An 18,661-nucleotide genomic window follows, 5' to 3' on the forward strand; every position below is an offset into this window, starting at 1 on the left:
GTAATCATTTGTTTCACAAAGATGACATTAAAATGAGAACTAGAGCAAAATGAGGTCATTTACCCCTCATCACGACAGGCTTTGGACTTTGAGTGAATATGTAAGTGAACACATAGACAATATGATTAAAAAAACCCCAATGAATAGCTAGTCAGTGGGGGTTCTGGTGAAAAATACTGTGATTGTGTAATTAAAGCAACCTTAATTGAGGCATTTCCTAATTTCAGGGCACTTAACTATGCCTCTTTAATATTCCTTTCAGATAGTGTTCTGTTGTATATGTAACACAGTGAGTTACACCTCCAGTGTCTCTCACATCCAATTCTTAGTATTTAGGAAAGACAAATATTCCTATGAATCGATAGGGATTTCTGGAGAACAAAGACCCAATATGCCGCACTTGGTTTGTATCCAAGTGCTAAAATGCAAGTGAAACAGATGCACTAGCTTTGAAAAATTTTTATAGAGGCAGTTAGATTCAGTTGCAGGAAAATGGCACAGGATTTTGGCAAGACTCACTCATTAATTACACTTACACAAGATCCAACACATTGAGTCCTGTCTCCAACTATGCTCGTACTGCAAAAAATACACGTTCCTTGCAGAATTTAATCTCTCATTTAACGTCCAGACTTGTTCTGTTTACTCCTGTAGTGTCATAAATTGTGGACTTAGTAGTGTGCTATTTTTCCTTCCCCCCCCCTTCCTGAAAAGTGCTCATAAATTAGTTAAACATGTATGAAATTAAAAGACACACTTTTAATACTGTCTTTAAAGAAAATCCTGCAAATGCCTCCTCCCTCCTCCAGAAAACCAACAACCCCACACCATTGCTTAGGATTATCTATTTATTTATTTCAGTTAAAACAAACATACAACGTTTCATTGAAACTGTTGCACTCCCTGCCAACAACCGTAGCTAGAGTGTTGGCCTCTAACAATACAGTGGCTATTTACATATGTACACGGATGTACCACAGAATGCCTGAATTCGGTGGCCTAACAAATACGTTAGATTGTAAAAGCTGTTAAGTTGCTGCATTCCGGGAACTGCAACATCCATGGTAAATTTTAGAGGAAAAGTATACGTGAACCTGAACGATGCTTTTTATGGACCCAAGTGACTCCTGTGTTTATTGCAACATATACATTTGTAATAAATACAATCTTAAGTTTTCTTACACACCTTAGGCGTAACACATTTCTTCCATTTTTTAAGCATTACGTTTTGTTGTAAAAGTATCTTTCTTTTGACAGTTGTTATACAGATGTACAACATGAACAACTCCTTGACACAATGTAACAATCAGTAATGAGAGAGGAATATATACATAAATTTTCGATTCCAAACCTACATTATATACATCATACTTACAGTATATACACACATACAGTTTATGTACATAGACTATCATAAATATTGAAAAATAGGTTTAGTTTTAATGGATTAATGTTTTATAAATAACATGTTACATTTATGACTGAAATATCATGGAAGACAGTAATGTCTAACCGAGGTGACAAGACAGTGGTTTAATACTGAAGCTGTTCTTTCAGGTGGTTTGTAATATAAGTAACTTTAAGCAGACAGGTTTGGAAAAAAATACAAAATTAAATAAATCATACCTTGGAAATCAACCCAGCCAAGTGGAACTCAACTGCTGCAGGTGGAGAGCCAGTCATCAAATAATATAGCACATAATGTAAAAACTGGAAATTGCTACATTCAGAGAATTAAGTGACATGTATGATATGAGGTGTCATCACAAAAATCTTCCTCCTCCCTGGCTGCTCAGAAGGACTGTGTAGTAACTTCTCATCTACACCTCCTTCCTCTTCTGCGGTTACTGAAAGGAGGCTGTTTCTCCCTGTTTTTTTTTTAAATGCTGGCACAGGAAGCAGTTCATCCCCTATGTGCTACAAATTGCTCAAAGGTAGACAACATTTTAATCCTCTTCCACCTTTCTATGTGGGCAGAGAGGAAGAAGAAAAGCTGCCAAAGTACTGGGGAGGCACACGCTCAGCACTTCTGTGGAGATCAGGTAACATGGGATAGTTAGCCACAGATGTGCAGTACCTGAGGCAGAGAAGTACCTAAGGAGCGTTCGTCAGCGCTGACTCCAGGATCGTTAATTGCCAGTTGAGTACCACCGAACTAATAATGCAAACAACACAAGAGGAATCTAACTTCTCATTACAGTTTTACACTACAGACTTAGTGACCAGTACTTACAGTCATGCGAAGTATCAATACAAAATACCTGCAGTTGTTTTCATAGATTTTTTTAAATGGCTGGGCAGAGACTGATGTTACCTGCCAAACAGTGGCGATCATTTAGATTTGTTCCCGATTAATTCTGCAAGAGCAAAGAAGTTTCAGGCACTGTTTAATGAACAGATTACAGGCCCTCACTTGTTCCCTCTGACACAACAACCGAGTGGAACGTTGTAAATCAGATTTTTAAAGCATCATGTCAGATGAAGACAGTTGACCACGTTGCCATGATTATTTCATTAATACTCTCTATCTAGGCATTTGTACCCAATATTGTTGTGTGTGAGAACCTCTTATAAGCCAAGTACGCTGTTATACCAGTGTTATTTCTCTTCAACCTGGGATAAGAATGAAAGAGTAAACATGCACTAGAAACAAAACAGCTAATCACAACCATACAGCACCTGTTTCATCAGCTAGCTAGCTAGGGCTCATAAGAAACTTACCTATTTCTGAAGCAAACAAGTATGAGATGACTATCCAGTCTATGAGGTTATCTTTAATACTACTATACAGTATAAATTGGAAGAGGAATCCCAGTTGCGTATGCGAAGAGACTTTGTACCAAGCAGGAAATACTGGTGCAGTTATTCTGTGGATTTGACTCAGAAACAGAATAGTCAAGTAATTCAAAATCCAATAATGGATGAGTAATTTGAGAAATACTGTACACTTTTTGAATATTACACAACTAGTAAACTACATTAGGACCTTTTTGTTTTCCTACAGAGTGTTTCAAGATAGATTGGACAGAAAAAAAACCCAACACACATTGCTACAACTGACAATGGACCATATTAATAAAGAGAACTCCAGGAGGGAGTTAATGGCATGATACGCCCCAGTGCCATTGAGTTTGTATCTACAACAGAAAAAACCCCACAAACACAAAAACTCCCAAACCCTGTTTTACCCAACTGCACTATTGAGTACCTCAAGAAGGGAAATGTCAATGCCATCTTTACGACTTCTAGATCAGCTACGTTTTCCTCAAACGTAACCGTTCTGAAGGGTGGATTTTTTAAAGCTTCAAAATTTGGGTTTCCACACGATTTTGGGGAACTAAGGTAAATATAATTACTTAAGTAAGCTGACAAATGATTTTCAGAATTATTTTCACTCTACTTTGAATTAAGTGAATTTTGTGGGAAGCATTTATAATTAGAGATTTTTTACTTGAATTGGTTCATTTTCTGTTTTGGTCATTAGAAGTATTTTTTAAAATAAAAATTTCTTCTAATTATGCCTCTACAGAAAGGCAAACTAGATTTAATTTAGGACACTGATTAAGTATTTTTATGAGCTCTATGTTATTCTTTCATTCTTTTTAGAAAAACGTTTCTTAAAGTCAAAATAGTGCTTTTGAGGTCCATAAGAATTTTTTGGTACAAAAAATAATAGTGTTTTTCTCTCTCTCTCTCTCTCTCATTGGTTATTTAAACACTTTGCTGTAAATTAAAGAGTTATTTCTCACATCAAATGGTTCCATTAGGCACATTCAAGTAAAATAACAAAATATCCAAGTAACAATGACAAAAGCCAAACATGGCTTGATAAAAGTCTATGGAGAGTTCTGTCCATTCTCTGGAATGGAATAAAGTTGTCACTTCCTTCAGCCAGACACTCATGTGGTTTGATGTTAATATCCACTTCCATCATGCAGAATAGTTCCTTAGAGACAGAGTTCGGGTATTCTACAATCAGAAGGACCATCAACAAAGAATCTGCATTTTAAAGGAAGCTGAATAGCTCATTTTCATTCTCAGTAGGTATCTGAGTGAACACTGGCATTTGAAGTGGAGTATTAGAGATTAAACCAGGACAGTTAATGGCCATCAGATTCAACATTCTGGGTCCAGTCTAGAATAATCAGTGTCATACACCCAGTCATCACAAGTATACCACTTAGAAAGAAGAGCGCAGCCTGAAAAAAGAAAACATAAAAGAAGTATTTCAGTTTCTGCTACTATATCCATGAAGTCATGCCCATTCATGGCACAAGTACCATTGCTCATCGAGGACAAAGTAAAAGAGACAAGAGATCACAGTAAACAATAAGGAGCTGGGTATCTTTCCCATACTTAGGATCCTTTTTCAAATAAAAAAGTACCTTTATTTTCAGTATAGCAGACCTCACCCTCAGCTGAGGGAAATTAATATAGCAGCTGATACCAGTTAGGCTGTGCCACTGCACTGACTTGATTCTGACTCAGTATAGCCAAGATTTGATTCTGAGTCAGTAAGCCTAAGACCAGTAAGAGCACCAAGATCAGCCAGGATGACCCAAATGATTGGTGGAGGTCAGCTTTTAGGGGGTAAATAAGTCCTGTAAGAAAATTTAAAGAAGAATGACAAGATTTTTGTAGTATACCTCTTAAAGGTAATCTAATGAAATCTGGTTCTCATAAGCAACAGAATGACCCAACTATTGTTGAGATTGGGGCTGAGCAGTGAGGAAGTCACTGAAGTGAACTGAGCCGTGTGACGGCTCTCTCCTCAGTTTTGAGCACCTATACAACTCCCACATATTATACAATAACATTAAATGCCAATTCACTGACTACCTTAACCAGGACTTCAAAATTCTTCAACTGTGAAGAAGGAAACTGAAGTTTTTGCTCTGAATTAGTAAGCAAGTGTAACTATTACGTATTTGTCTATACATACCCCAATCTTTTGCACTGACTTCATCGGTTCCTTCTTCACTAATTTGATATAGAAGGCAGAAGGAAGTATAAAGATCAGCATGGCAGCTGCAGATGCACCTGTATTTAAAAAGCATAGAAATAAATATTTATAAACAGGTAAATATAATTTAATTAGTTAGGAACCGCATTTTCTGAGATTTGAAAGACTACTTGAACTGACGTGAAAAAGCTTACCAATGAAGCCAAAGATGTCTCGGATAGTAGGGACAAAGATAACAAGCAGGTTGGTAAATGCCAGAAGAGCAACTGTAATGAAGCAGTGACGCCACCAACTAAAGTCCTTCCCTGCCCACAACAGCTGGGTGATGGAACTGCGGATCTTTTGAAGAGGGGGGAAAAAAAAAAAAAAGGACAGTTTAGTTTCCATTGGGAAAGTCAGTGACTGTCACCTGAATTAGGCCTTCCTTCTGAAAGTATTTTAACATCATTTTCCTGAGATTTTAATAAAAGTTGAAAGACCTGAAAGTTTGTTGTTTTTTTTTTTTTTTTAAATATTTACTTCCTGCACTTGAGAGGCAGCTCTGTGTTTCTGGTCTGTTTCTCTTCAGGGATTTAGATTTTCAAAGCACAGCCAGTAATGGAGAAAACACAAGGGAAAACATCCGTCTTTAACAAAAATAAATCCCAGGGATTTTTGTAACATCTAAGGACGCTGCTCAACAATATACACCTAGATGGCCAGAATTATGTTCACAGTGTACTAACAAAAACACACTGACTTTTGGAAGCTGATAACACAATAGTGCAAGTACTTTTATAAAGGGGCAATCTGTTCCACTTCCCCAATTAAATCATAGCAAGAAAACAATATAACTGAAGATACTTGTATCTACTGCTTTGTAAATGTTGCCTAATTACTTAATTTATTTGAATTAACAGTATAGAGATATTTCATCAAACTTGTTAGAATAAATTTCCTTTTCCAGTTAAGAGAAAAATTCTATAAATGGGAGTTGCCAAATCAGTAAATGACTGCAGCAGGACAGGTGATGGAAATAAAAAAAAAAATGGTAGCAAGATTAAAACAATAAATTACTTACTGGGAAAATAACTACAGGTACAGTAAGGGTTACAGCCATAAGTACAGCAAGACGCACAATAAGAAGAAGAATATCAGCACCCAGATAAGCAGAGTAGGTATGAAGCAGTTCTGGTTCGACTCTTCCTATAAAGAAAACAGTATTTTAATTAGATGTAGTTGACATACATACTTCTCAAAGTAACCCACTTCTGCTCTACATCCTAAGCGAATTTTACAGTTACAGCAATATGCATTGAAAGCCTCAACAGCTCCTGTAAGCCCATCTCCATTTTACACAGGGATAACTTGGAGGCACTGAATCTGTTTTAATCCAGTTTTAATCCTGTGCCTTGGGCCTAATTCTACTACTGATCTCCTTTTGGGTGTGCACTTATAAAAGTATTAAAAAAATCCCCAACAAACAGTGTATATTTAGAACCCATAGCAAATACTTGCTTGCTCTAACTTAAAAATAATACTGTGGTTTTGCAGAACGTAATTCATTTAAAAGAAAGCAGAGAAGGCAATATTCACCATAAAATGTCAGGTATCCAAAGAGAGCAGCCAATAAGTACATGAGGAACATGGCAAAAAAAGATACATAGGACACATTCATCATTCTTTTACGGCTCCGGCTATAAGAAACAGAAAAAGAAACATTGTTAGCAATGAGAACATACTGGTTTATACTACTTTTGTTTGTTTAGTCAAATCACAGACACCTAACACATACCTTTTCAGCTCTTCATAGATAGGAAGAATTGCAGGATGGCAGACGAAAGAAAATGTTAAGATTGGTACAGCATAGACAGTCTGAAAAACAAAAGTATCTTTCTTAAATATCTCAACAGACATTAGAAATTCCGTTTTAAAAAATTAATCAGTAGACTTTTCCGTTTTGACTTAGGCATCAGTTTAGTTTTTGATAAAGACTACCTATTCTTTCCTACTAAAACTTTGCAAAAGTTAAAACAAGTTTCTGTTTTCTTTAAACCCAGAACCTGAGGTACCAAGTACTCCCAAACCTCACTGAAGTCCACGCTGAGCTGAATGTATTTACATTCAGAATTATGTTCTGCATCTCACAGGCTTAAGCCATTATAGCCTGATCTTGGTGTTGGCTATCACACATACTTCTTCCCCGTGTGTGGAGATTCACCACTAATTGGGACCATTCATGAGTCAAGACTTTGCGACTGGGAACTTCAAGTCTATTTCAAACCCTGGCATACATTCACCATTCACATGCTTTTACTACTTACTTCACCCTCCTCTGCAATCTACTTTTTAACGTGCTTTACTAACTTCAGAAAGCTTGAGAAATGCTGTGCTGAAGAATGAGAGATGCGTTTATTGCTGTTCATCTCAGGCACCTCAAGCTCCTCTAACTTCTCTGCATTTGGAGTGTGGAAACACCCAGTCTGCAGGAGGAAAACAGTGCCTAACTCTGCTAGAACAGAAAGGCCCAGCACATCCCAAGTTTACAACTGGCAATTACTTCAAGGAAAAATGACCTAATTTATCTGCTATGTATTTAGTCTCTCAGTTTTTTTCAACAGAGAGTCTGATTTTTAGTCAGTTACCTGTGAATTGAAGATGAAGTATTTTGGCTTGCACATGTCATCACTTGTTATGTTTCCATCTCCCAAAGATGCCAGTGTCACATTTGCTAAATGTGTCATGTTTATTATGTCACTGTCCATAGGACAAGGGATCTGAAACATCTTCCAAATTACCTAGAAATAAAGCCATGTATTTACTGTCACTTTGACTAATGCAATATGTGAAACTTTTCAGAAACAGTTTAATTTCACTTTGAAATGCAGTTTTACAAGCACTGGAAGTCCACAAGATTATACTTACAACAATCAGAAAGAAGACCATGCAAAGTAAGGAAAAGCCGCTGGTATAGCCCAAATATCCTGTGTTCAAGAAAGATTAAAAAAATCTCAGGTACAATACATGAAACACCATTCATGTCACAAGATGATGACAAAATATATTCTGTCAGTGATCTCTTTAGATTGCCATTTTCTTAGTGTTACATAGAACAAGTTAATTATTCATTGACTTTCCACTAATCTCAACCCAGATCTGAAAGTTCTGAAAGACATATTAGGGTCTGTGCATACAGTGGGTCTGCAATATTAAACTTTACAACTTAGAAAAAAACCCCAGACCAACAACTATGTGAGTTGTTTATTATGTACTAAGAATGATTATAGAATTTATTCTAATAGAATGCACTATGAGAAAACTTAGCTTTTTCCCTTCCGTTTTTGTCTCTTCTGTCAATTTGTAGAAAGTAGTAACTTGAGAAAGTAATTCACATTGAGACTCTCAGTAAAGTTCCACTACAGGATTCTCTGAACAAATGTGTTAACTGAATTATTCACATATATCACTGAATTACAGCCATTTCAGATAAAGCATCTGGTATGAATATTCTGCTACTGCTTGGGATATAAAGTGAAAACCGCCACTTCTATTTACATTGCAAAGACAATTTAACCGTCGAGAGCTAGCATCCCTAGTCTTTTGAGACTGTTACAGGATAGCTAGTAACACTATTAGCTAATAACAATATTATACTATTTCACTACTGACCAAAATAGGTCAAACTGTGATAAGAACACTAACAAAAAGTTACTGTTGAGCCTTATTCTAAACCTACCCTGTCGTCCTTTCGTTTTCTACAAACCCATCTGTAACTTAAGACACCTGTCGTGATCTTTTTTTAATTATTGTTTTTTTTAAGTGGACTGACAGCAATTACCTGAACACTGATTAGTCCCAAGAGACAAGTTTGGAGACAGCTGTTCACACAGTACTTCAAGAGCCTAACATCGTATCAACCCACTTCCCCACAGTATTTTCAATACATTTCTATTTTGATTGTACTCTACTGCTTACCTAAATTTTTCAGTAAGGACAGGGGAAGAATGAGGATGACAGACACCAACAGCACTAAATAGTCGCCGTTAAGATACCATTCTCTGTAGAAAAAAGGTAATGTTTGTAAGCAATCAAAGTATTTAAAAATTACAACATTTGCAGTTTAGTCTTCATGCTTATCTTCTCCTACATCATATGGCTTCTTAAAAAAATGTAGTACCTTATGTCACAAGGGATTAGCATTCCACTTACTAGATGGACCTAAAGCCCTACAATACCTTCTTATCTCACCCCAAACCTGCATTGTGCCTTTCCTTTAGTGTCCTTTTCTAAAATTAATATGCATCTGAAAGTCAGAAGACAGGAAAGTAAATGACTGGTCAGAAAAAAAGTCAACTGGGATCAATCATGGAAAAATAGTAATTTGCTTAAGTGCTGGTTCCCAACTCTCCAGATGTATTAGAATATTGTGGGGCCCCAGCAGGGTGCTGATCCACTTTTAATGGAAGTAAAATTCTGTTGGGTACCCTGTGAGAGTTAAAGAAAAACAGGTATGGGCTGGAGTTAAGACAGTAGCTCAAGCCCACTGGCTGAGAAAACTCCACCAAGCACTGGGAGTCTCTTGGAGGCATGTTTAGTCCCTTTTAGTAGGGAAACTGCAGTAAGAACCTCAGAAATTTTTTTCCTTCTGATCATTTTTGCCACTTATTCCATAAGAAGCAGCAGCTTTTTGACACAACATTTTTGAGTGTTAGAAGATTAACATCTTACTTTGAAACACAGAAAAACAAAGTTAGATCTGTGTAATATAATGCAGTTTCACTGAACTAACAGAAAAAACCTTATCTTGAGTATTTAATCGTGGCAGGGTAACTGCTTTCTTCATCTGTCCTACAGGAACATCCTATATGCTTTAAGCAATTCAAGTAACACTAAGCATTTATTCCCAAATATTAATACTTTATGTCCTGTTATGGTATCAGCTAACAGTATTTATTTTAAAATGGACTGCTATTTAGGTAAACAAAGAAAAAAATAATGAACCAATTGGAAATTTGTGTGTTCAGACTCAACTGCTTAATTATAAGCCTATATATGCTAGTGGAAATATGGAATAACTTTAACAGTCTTGCTCTGGATTTATGCAGAAAATGCAGAAAAAATTTGGTCATCTCTTTCTCCAGTTTTATCTGGGATAACTAAATGTAAAAACCATATTTTAAGTTCAGATGTGTAGGACATTAATGCCATGTACCTTTTGTTTCCTTTTTTTAAAATTTAGTAGCCTTATGGTAAATTTAAAAGTAATCACAGCACAGAGATTCCTTGCATTTGATACAGTCATAAGAACTTGCACTGTTACTGTGCACATGAAGGCCATCCCGACTTTCAGACCAAGGACTTTCAGACCAAGGACATAAAAAGTTTTTCTGTGCTGAAGAGTAAAGAATGAGATTGCACAGCTTTAAAATACAGTTGAGTATTTTAAAAATTCCTAAATGAGTTTTAATAATAGAGATAGTATTTGTAATATTGCCTCAGAATTCCAGAATATTTTCTTCTACCGTAAGCATTATTTTGGGACATTTGAACAGGTAAGTGCTTACATTTTAGGCACCGGGCTGCCAGAGTGGAATCCATGCCAATGGTAGCCACCCAGACTGCCCTAAGCAACGCATGGAGAGAGTCAGTTAAGTGGGGTCCACAATTGCCAGAGCACTGAGAAAAGATTTACTTTAAATCAGTGTACAGTTACCTAGCACCAGCCAACAAGAAAACACTGAAGATACAAATCTCAGTTTCTGAATTTTGTCTGCCAGATTTGCAGAGCAGCAGCTGTATCCAAGTGAGATTCACAGCCTTCAGCTTTCCCTCTTGAACTGCATCCGATTTTGAATTCTTCTCTGAAGATGGGACAGTCAAAAATACTTGCCTCCAAGCCCTCTCGTAAGTAGTGGCTACTCCAGAGAGTTTCTTAAGAAGTGGAAAATAAGGACTTGAATTCAGCCAAAGGAGGGAAATTAACCTTCCCAGGAAAAAAAACTGTAAACATTACACTATTAAGTAAATAGAGTGGGTGCGTTGAGTACGTTAAAAAAAAAAAAAAAGAGACAGAGATGGCTAGCACTGTTGTCATGACAATATTTATCATCAAGCTGTACAACACCACCAAATGGCTTGAACCCCTTGGGGAACACAGGCAGAAAAATGCCTACCTTCTGAACTCAGGCTTAGGTGTAAGTTGGAGTCTTGAGCTGCTCAGCCCTCTCAAGACTGGGACACTTCAGGACAAGGCACAGAAGTACAACTCTGAAGAGTGAGATTTATAGCACTTAACTCTATCCATCTGAAGTCAGGCATCTTGTTTTAGATAGCTGTTTTTACACACCGTCTCAATACAGAGTGATATATGGCTCTGGGGATGCCCAAAACAGGTGTCTAAGCCAGGTGCAGACAGCATCAACTTTCTCCGCTGATTATACAAGACCAGAGTAATGAGGAGCTCAAAATCTAACTTTCAGATGGTATGGTTAGATAACATAAACCCTACGCAAGGCGCCCGCTTTTAAAGCCCAGCAGGAAAAGCCACTGTGGAGTCAAGGTGTCTCCAAGGCTAAGTGGCAATGCATCCACCATTTTAATCTTGGGCATATAAACTCTGTTTTAGTTCACTGTTTAGTCTCCATGTCTTTTTGAGAACTGTTCTCATTACACAACTGCACCTTAGTCTTGTATTTAATCACTTCCCACAACATTAACACTAGAAAACCAAAATAATCAGTCCAAACCAGTTGGAATGCAATAAGAAAAAAAAAAAACCAAACCAACAACCATAACCACATTTACCTTTCCTTATTGAGAGAGTATGTACTGACTGGTACATACATTAACACTTACCTGATGTTCTTTAGAGAACAGCTTTCTGTAATATGATGCGATACCTGATTTTTCTACCCTTTTCCCAGGACAGGCTGGATCTAAATGAAGTAGAGCGCTCAGGGGAAGGGCAAACTTACTGTATCTCTGTCTGAGTAAGAAGCTACCCTATGGTATACCGAACGTGGTCTTCGTATAAAAATATATACAGTCTCCATATTTGTTTCTCCTAATAGTTTCTCTGATGAGGAGTTCTAACACCTACCCTGTGGTCTCTTCGATGTTCATAAATGTCTTGATGACCAATGGTAACTCATATTTCACTATGAAGAGGTAGCTTGACATAGCTGTAGGTGAATAACATCATAGATCATTACAAATATAGAATATGCCACAAGATGCAAGAATCACATAACATGTTTCATAACTTCACTTGAACACAAGCAGTTAATGAACACATGTTGTGTGAAAAAAAAAAAAGTCTCCAAGAATAAGTAGGGAACAATTACTATTGACAGTACAGATAGGTTAAGATCTCATCCTCACCTCCAATGTTCTGCATTGTAATTGATCCAGAAGCAGCAAGTTTTCCAGCCATGCCAAATGCCTTCATTCCTAACTGTTCATACAATAAAGATCCTAAAAGAAAACAAAACAATCCATTGGAAGGGTGCGTTTCACAAAGATACCATATGAAATAAATACCCTATGTTTGTAAAATAGTAATTTGCCATACCTCCTTCATTGGCAGTCTTCAAAAGGAGATGTACCGAATACAAAGAAAATATTGAGACAACCATCAGGAGTATCCTGTGGGGGGGGAAAACACGCAAATTTTTAATAGCCATAAACGACTTATTGTAGCCTTATTAAATAAAGGTGGATCAAACATCAATCATTAAAATGTTATCTGGGAAAAAACCTGTAGATTCTAAGGCCAGCTAAAAGCATTCTGAAAACCCGATTAAAGCCTAGTTTAGAAAAGATTTTATACTAAAATGCATTTCACTGGCATTCAGAGTAATTCTAGTGCAGGATTAAACAACGCTTAATCAGTGTAAGGTGGTATAAGCACCAGCAAGTGTCAGGTCATTAAAATTGGCTACATTTGATGCAAATAACTTAAAGTATCACTGGGAATGGTTTTGTATCATTGTAAGAAACTGTCTTTCTCCTGTCTTCCTATCTTTGTTCAACAGTGTGTCATGAAGCTATTGAACCATGGAGTTGTGACTAACTGTAGCTGAAGTGAAGATTATCTCTTGGTCTTAAACAAATCAGCTTTTCAGCTTAAACCTGTGTTATGTCTTTTTTATGTAAAGATGAAACTGCAAAAGCCTTAAAGAATTGACTGAAAATTCAGAAGTATTGAATTGAGAGCTGTGTCTTCAAATGGAAATACGTATTTATTGTCATTAAAAAAAAAAAAAGAATACTTTCTTTTCCTAAGTTATTCTTCATGTGTGCTTACATGGGAATCGCTAGTAGCTTGTTTATCTTCCCCACAGCTTTTACATGCAATATATAATACATTATTTCCAGAAGCACATTTGCAACATCTAAAATTCAGATCTCTCAACAACAAATCTCTCCCACAACAAATGCACTTCCCGGAGTGGCACACTAGGGGGGACTTCTCAGCTGCTGAAGAACGCAGTGGAAAATTACAGTACATTCAAAAAAACCCTGGCCTTTCTCATAGCAATACAAGCATTCTGCTTTACAGGAAGCCTAAGAATCAGCACATCTGCTCAAAAATGGCAAGCTCCATTTAGAGTTCCCAGAGTACTCTTTACATTTCCTTCTGTGTCATTTTTAACGCTGGTGAAATCGGTAAACATGGCACAAAGAACTGGAAACAAGAAGATCTGAGAAAAGCTTCACAGATCTGTACAAGGAATCCAGGAAACCTGTGTTACTGTGCCAATTCAACACCAACACATGTACACGAATAAACCTCTGTATTTCTGATAGGTAGAGATTAACCAGGATTTAATTCAGCCATCAACTAGAAACAGCACACCGAGATGTGCAAGGGTTACATGTCATTAAAACAGCACAGATCCTGGACCTCTCAGTCCTAACCTCAAACAGCTGCCTACAGTGTTGACAAGATCAGTTAGCAAACTCATCTCGAACCTCACTCAGTTTCTGGCTTCCAGACCGTATCATTCATTTATTTAGTGCTGACACAAGTGACAAGTCACAGCACTGACACAAGTGACTCCACAGAGTCTTCGAAGAATTTACTGCCTTAATCAGCTGCATCTGGATCTGATTCTGTATCCTAGTTATTAAAGGATGTCTGCAATCCCCTCAGTGTCATCATAAATTCTCTGCATCATCAGTGACTGCCTTCCTGCCTTGGAACTATACAAACTACACTGAGTTTTGAAAGGTAGCAAGCTCGTTTATTTTTGAATCCGTACTAATGCAAATAGATCTGAATGCAGTAGTGGGAAATGAAAGGTAACTAAACAACCTTGGCAACTAATTGTTAAACTGATGGTTTTGAACATTTTTTTCTTCAGAAAAAAGGACCCCTATTATATGCAAATCTGTTCAAATATTAAATTTGAATAATTAAATTCTCTTTTTCCTCTCCTCAGAGATGTTCTAATGTGCATTACGCTGATTACCTTACGTGTGTTGCAGAACATCTTTAGAGCATGAAACTGATGTGTACAGAGCTGATCTATCTCTTCTGAATTCATGCTGCTAAGTTGTTTGTTCAGTTTAGCATCATCTAAGTAAGTGAAGGTCTTAGCAGAAAATTAACGTATCACGATATATTTAAAATAAAATCCTTTAGATCAAAACTTTACACATCAGTAATTTCCTCAGGAAACTTGAACACTACCCTGATATACTGTGGAATATCTGGAAGTAAATCTGACCTACAACTTTCTGGAAATCTCGCAACAGAGTAAGGCAAATTTTGAATTAAATGTTACTCTTCACTTGTTCTCGAACATTCAGCACATTTATCTATTTCCAGGATAAAAATACAAAGTTCCTTTAAACATATCCAGGGATTCCCATTTGCACCCAGTCACTGATATTACACATTGCGTGAGCTGAACTGTCTCCTATATATGAAAAATGTACTTGCCCAAGATGTTTAGAAGCACTGTACGTAACTGCATCCTCATGTAATTTCCAACTACGTTACTGTAGCCTTGTCTTACCCTTGACAGCTTTTGCCAATATAGTTATACATGGTTATTCCACATCCCTCTCTTGCAGGGAGACAGCAATTTTTATAGGTGTAGCTGAAACCAGTTCCCTGAATCGAGTAAAAGCATATCAATAAAAAGGATTTCTTTATTGGTGTAAGCACATCGTACCTCTATAGGCAAAACTATGTCAGTTGAGGAAAAGGAGGCCACGTCCCTGATCAGCAGGACTGGCCCACAGAATTTTTCAAGAGTAGATACGGCCAGACTTACATGAGACAAATAAAACAATCCTCTGCCGTGTACATTTGTCTTCTAACTCTCTACAGCCTGATCCTGTTACTTTTTGTGCAATTATGACTTCCACTAATGGAAAAGTTTCTGTTGTCACTAATTTCAATCAGTGAATTCTAAAGGAAAAAGTTAATACAGACTTCAGTCTGTTAAGTTGCACCTCTTTTCCACTTGGATAATGGAATTTAAGGGAAATCTATCAGTTATTCACGGAGAAACGACAGTTAAGTAAAGAAAAATTCACCGTAAAATGTTTTGCGGGTTGCAGAACTTGCAATGAATCTTGCTTCATTTTTGCAAGTCCTTCTGAATGTATCACAATCTCTTAATTTAAAACAAGCCATAAATCCTAAAATGCAATTCTGCACCTAGGGCAATGACTGGGTATTTTGTAAAGGTCATATTCTTACATAAAGCATTTTTTCCATTATTAATCACACAGCAGAAAGATTTATTTTTTTTTTTGATGAGCCAAAAGATACTTACACAAAAAGAGCAATTCCAGTGTTAGCCATGGCATAAGAAAGACCAAGGATGCCACTACCCACAATAGCATTGCTCAGATTAAATACTGACATTCCAAAGGAAGTAGTACCCGGATGCTGAGGAAAGGGAGATAGGCAATAATTAATAGGAAGTTATTACTTATTTCAGTATTAAAACAAACATACATTCGGCAGGAAAGCAATTTTTTTTGTTCGTTTTTTGAAACATCATTGCTATGTACTTACATACTGAGTTTCATATTTCTTCTTTCCAAGATTGGAGTCGAGCAAGAAATTTTGATTTTCTGGATCAATATCTGCATAGTGGCTGTAAAAAACATGGCATCATTAGTGACTTGGGATATTCACTCCCCACTTAGCGTCTCCAATCCGTTCCAATGGGAAACGAGAAAACCAAGGGAACGACCCAAAAAGAAGAACCTCCCCACCTGACGCTCTGCCCAGTACAGACAGCATTGCGCGTGTTTACGTCCGCAGCCGTTTCCGTGTTTCTGTAACGCGTGTCAACACGCGACACCTCCAGACCCGAGGCGGCGTTTCAAATTAGCACTGACACGGGGCTACGGCCGCCCGGGTCCGGGTGCCGCCCGCCCCCCGGGGCTGCGGAGTGCCCTCACCTCTTCATGGCAGCCGGCTTGGTGGGGTAGGGGTAGCTGAAGTCGTTGCTGTTGGAGCTGTAGCTGCTGCTGTCCTCGTCGGGGGAGATGTTGAACTTGCCCATCTCGGCGCTGCTCATGGCGGCGGTGACGCCGGGGGAGTGCGGGGCGGGGGGTGGCGGCGGTGGCGGGGTGCCGGGGCCCGGTGGCCGCTCTTTTGTCCTTGGCGGCGGAGCTCGCCGCGCCTGCGGAGGTGGGAGGCGACGTCAGTGCCGCAGCGGGCGCCGCGGCCCGTCACGTGGCCAGCGCGCGCCCGCGGCTCGGCGGCCCCCGCCCGCCGCCGAGTGGAAAAGTACCAGGCGCGCGGCGCGGGGGGCGCGCGGGCAGACAAAGGTGAGCCCCGGCGCCGGGGACAAGGTACCTGCTGCGGCGCCGGGGACCGGGCCGAGGGAGCCGCGCCGCACTCACCTGTCCCGTCCCCGTCCCGTCCCCCCCCCCCCCAACCCGATAGCGGAGCGCGGACTGATGCAACACCGATGGGCGATTGTCACATTGGCTGCCGGGACCTCCCCGTCCCGCGGCCGCCTCCGTGTTTACCTCCCTCCCCCGCCGGTGACACCGGGCATCCCGGCGTTTTCAATGGCAACAATGCAAATCGGCCACGGGACTGCACCGCGCCGCAGTCGCTTGGGGATTTTCCATCTTTCTGGGATGCAGCGGCGCCGCGACCCTCCGCGCATCCGCCGCCGCCACCACCGCGCGTCCGGGCAGAGCCCGGCAGGGTGTCGGGCGGCCAGCCGGGGGGCTGCCGCTGGACAACGTCCCAAAACTCGCCCCCGTTTCTCCTGGCCGCCGTGTAACAGCCGGCGCCCGCCGCCGCGCCGTACCTTCTCCGCAAGAGCTTGAAAGCCGGCTTTTTCCCGAAGCCTCGGAATAAGGAGATGCTCTTCTCTCTGCTGCTGCTGCTTCTCGCAAGGGAGAAAACGCTCAACTATAAAACGTCAGCGAAAACAAAACCCTAAATAAATAAAGGTAGAAAAAAAAAAATCACTTGAAAAAGCCAGCGGTGTAAAAGGGAAAGAAAATATCGTGCCCGCGGTGCCGTGGCGGAGGCGTCGCTCCCGGTCTGACGGCCCCCTCGGGGCGCCGCCGCTCTTCAGGCAGGAATGCGGGCGCGTCATCGCGGAGGGGCGCGGCGATCGCTGCCACTTGCGCCGCCCCCCCGCCCTGCCCGAGTGACCCCCTGCCGCCGCCCGGGGGGTGCGGGGGGGGGACGACACACCGGCGGGTCGGGTGGAAGCCGGTCATGGGCGTGTGCCCAGCGGGGGTGCGGGGGGGTCGGGAGCGGGGCCGCCAGCACATGACAGCGGTCGTTACGCCGAGCAGTTCTCCCGTGTTTACGTTGGGGGCAATTGCGTTTCACAGCGCAGACGGGACGCTGCGGTGCTTGTCGAGAGGTGCTTGTCTGGAAGTTGCTCCCACCTGCCCGGTGCGGCACCTGCAGCGTGACTGCGGCACCGGGTACAGACTCACCGAGGAGGCTTCCTCCCCGTTTCCACCCCGTGCCTGCCTTCGGCGCGCTCCCGGGCCGCAGCTCTGGCGCTTCCCATTAGCTTGGTGCATGACAGGGGATGAGGTGCCGCCGACCCATAGCTACCCGCTGCAGTCACTTGCTAATTTTAGTACACGAGCAAGCAGTGGTGCACGTGCGAGCCCAGATCCCGGGGGCAGCTGAAAGGCTCCCCGAGCGTTTCCTTCCGGGAAGTGACCCGGAATGACGGCTTCCCCCTAGTGATGCGATGCAGGATAAACCCCACTTTCGGGATAAAGGGCGGGGGGCGAAATATCCTGCTTCCTTTTCCTGAGGTAATCACTCCAGAAACTTTGGAGGGCTTTGCTGCTCGATCCCCCGTGGAAGGGGGCAGCGGGGCTCTACTGTTCGCCCCAGCCCCACCTCGCCTCTCGCAGCTCCGGAGGAGGCTCGGCGAGGGCAGCGAGGCACCATCGGGCCACTGTTTCTTGAATTGGGGGGGGTTCTGAATCAGCATCCCCCCACCCGCCCTGGTCGTGCTGTCACCGCGGCAGCAGCACACTCCAACGCTGCCAGCCTCGAGTGTGGAGGACGCCCGGCCACCGAGTCGCTTGGTCCCTCTATCTCCCTCCCTCCCTCTGTGGCATCGAGGGCCGGTGGAAGGTGCGAGGGGCGGCCGGCAGCGCAGCCCGCACTGCCTGTTCCGGGGTCGGGCGGCCGCAGGGACACGGGAGCGGTTCGCACCCTCGAGGGGCAGCGAGCCCCCGGCCCCGCCACCCGCT

At 41.1% G+C, this 18,661-nt stretch overlaps 1 protein-coding gene across 1 annotated transcript; it reads right to left on the reverse strand.

The window, feature by feature from the left end:
* Window positions 1–834: 834 nt before the first annotated feature.
* SLC38A2 (solute carrier family 38 member 2) lies at window positions 835–17,530 on the reverse strand. The gene is made up of 16 exons (XM_075745232.1): window positions 17,236–17,530; window positions 16,370–16,593; window positions 15,978–16,059; window positions 15,733–15,848; window positions 12,513–12,586; window positions 12,323–12,415; window positions 12,042–12,123; window positions 8,918–9,000; window positions 7,868–7,926; window positions 7,588–7,740; window positions 6,738–6,817; window positions 6,539–6,639; window positions 6,024–6,148; window positions 5,158–5,302; window positions 4,943–5,040; window positions 835–4,199 (listed from the first exon to the last, which is right to left on the reverse strand). The coding sequence occupies exons 2-16, from the start codon at window positions 16,486–16,488 to the stop codon at window positions 4,101–4,103; spliced, it is 1,509 nt and encodes a 502-aa protein (XP_075601347.1). The 5' UTR covers window positions 16,489–16,593; window positions 17,236–17,530; the 3' UTR covers window positions 835–4,100.
* Window positions 17,531–18,661: the final 1,131 nt, after the last annotated feature.

Source organism: Balearica regulorum, chromosome 1 (assembly GCF_011004875.1).
Source record: "Balearica regulorum gibbericeps isolate bBalReg1 chromosome 1, bBalReg1.pri, whole genome shotgun sequence".
Classification (NCBI taxonomy): Eukaryota; Metazoa; Chordata; class Aves; order Gruiformes; family Gruidae; genus Balearica; species Balearica regulorum.

Bases quoted from the DNA above. Each gene is read 5' to 3' on its own strand.
- SLC38A2 (XM_075745232.1), bottom strand. From the start codon at position 16,488: ATGAGCAGCGCCGAGATGGGCAAGTTCAACATCTCCCCCGACGAGGAC. The intron at 16,060-16,369 runs GTGAGGGCACTC...TGTTTTTTACAG, and splicing joins AAGCCGGCTGCCATGAAGAG to CCACTATGCAGATATTGATC. The intron at 6,640-6,737 runs GTATGTGTTAGG...TGTTTCTTATAG, and splicing joins ATCTATGAAGAGCTGAAAAG to CCGGAGCCGTAAAAGAATGA.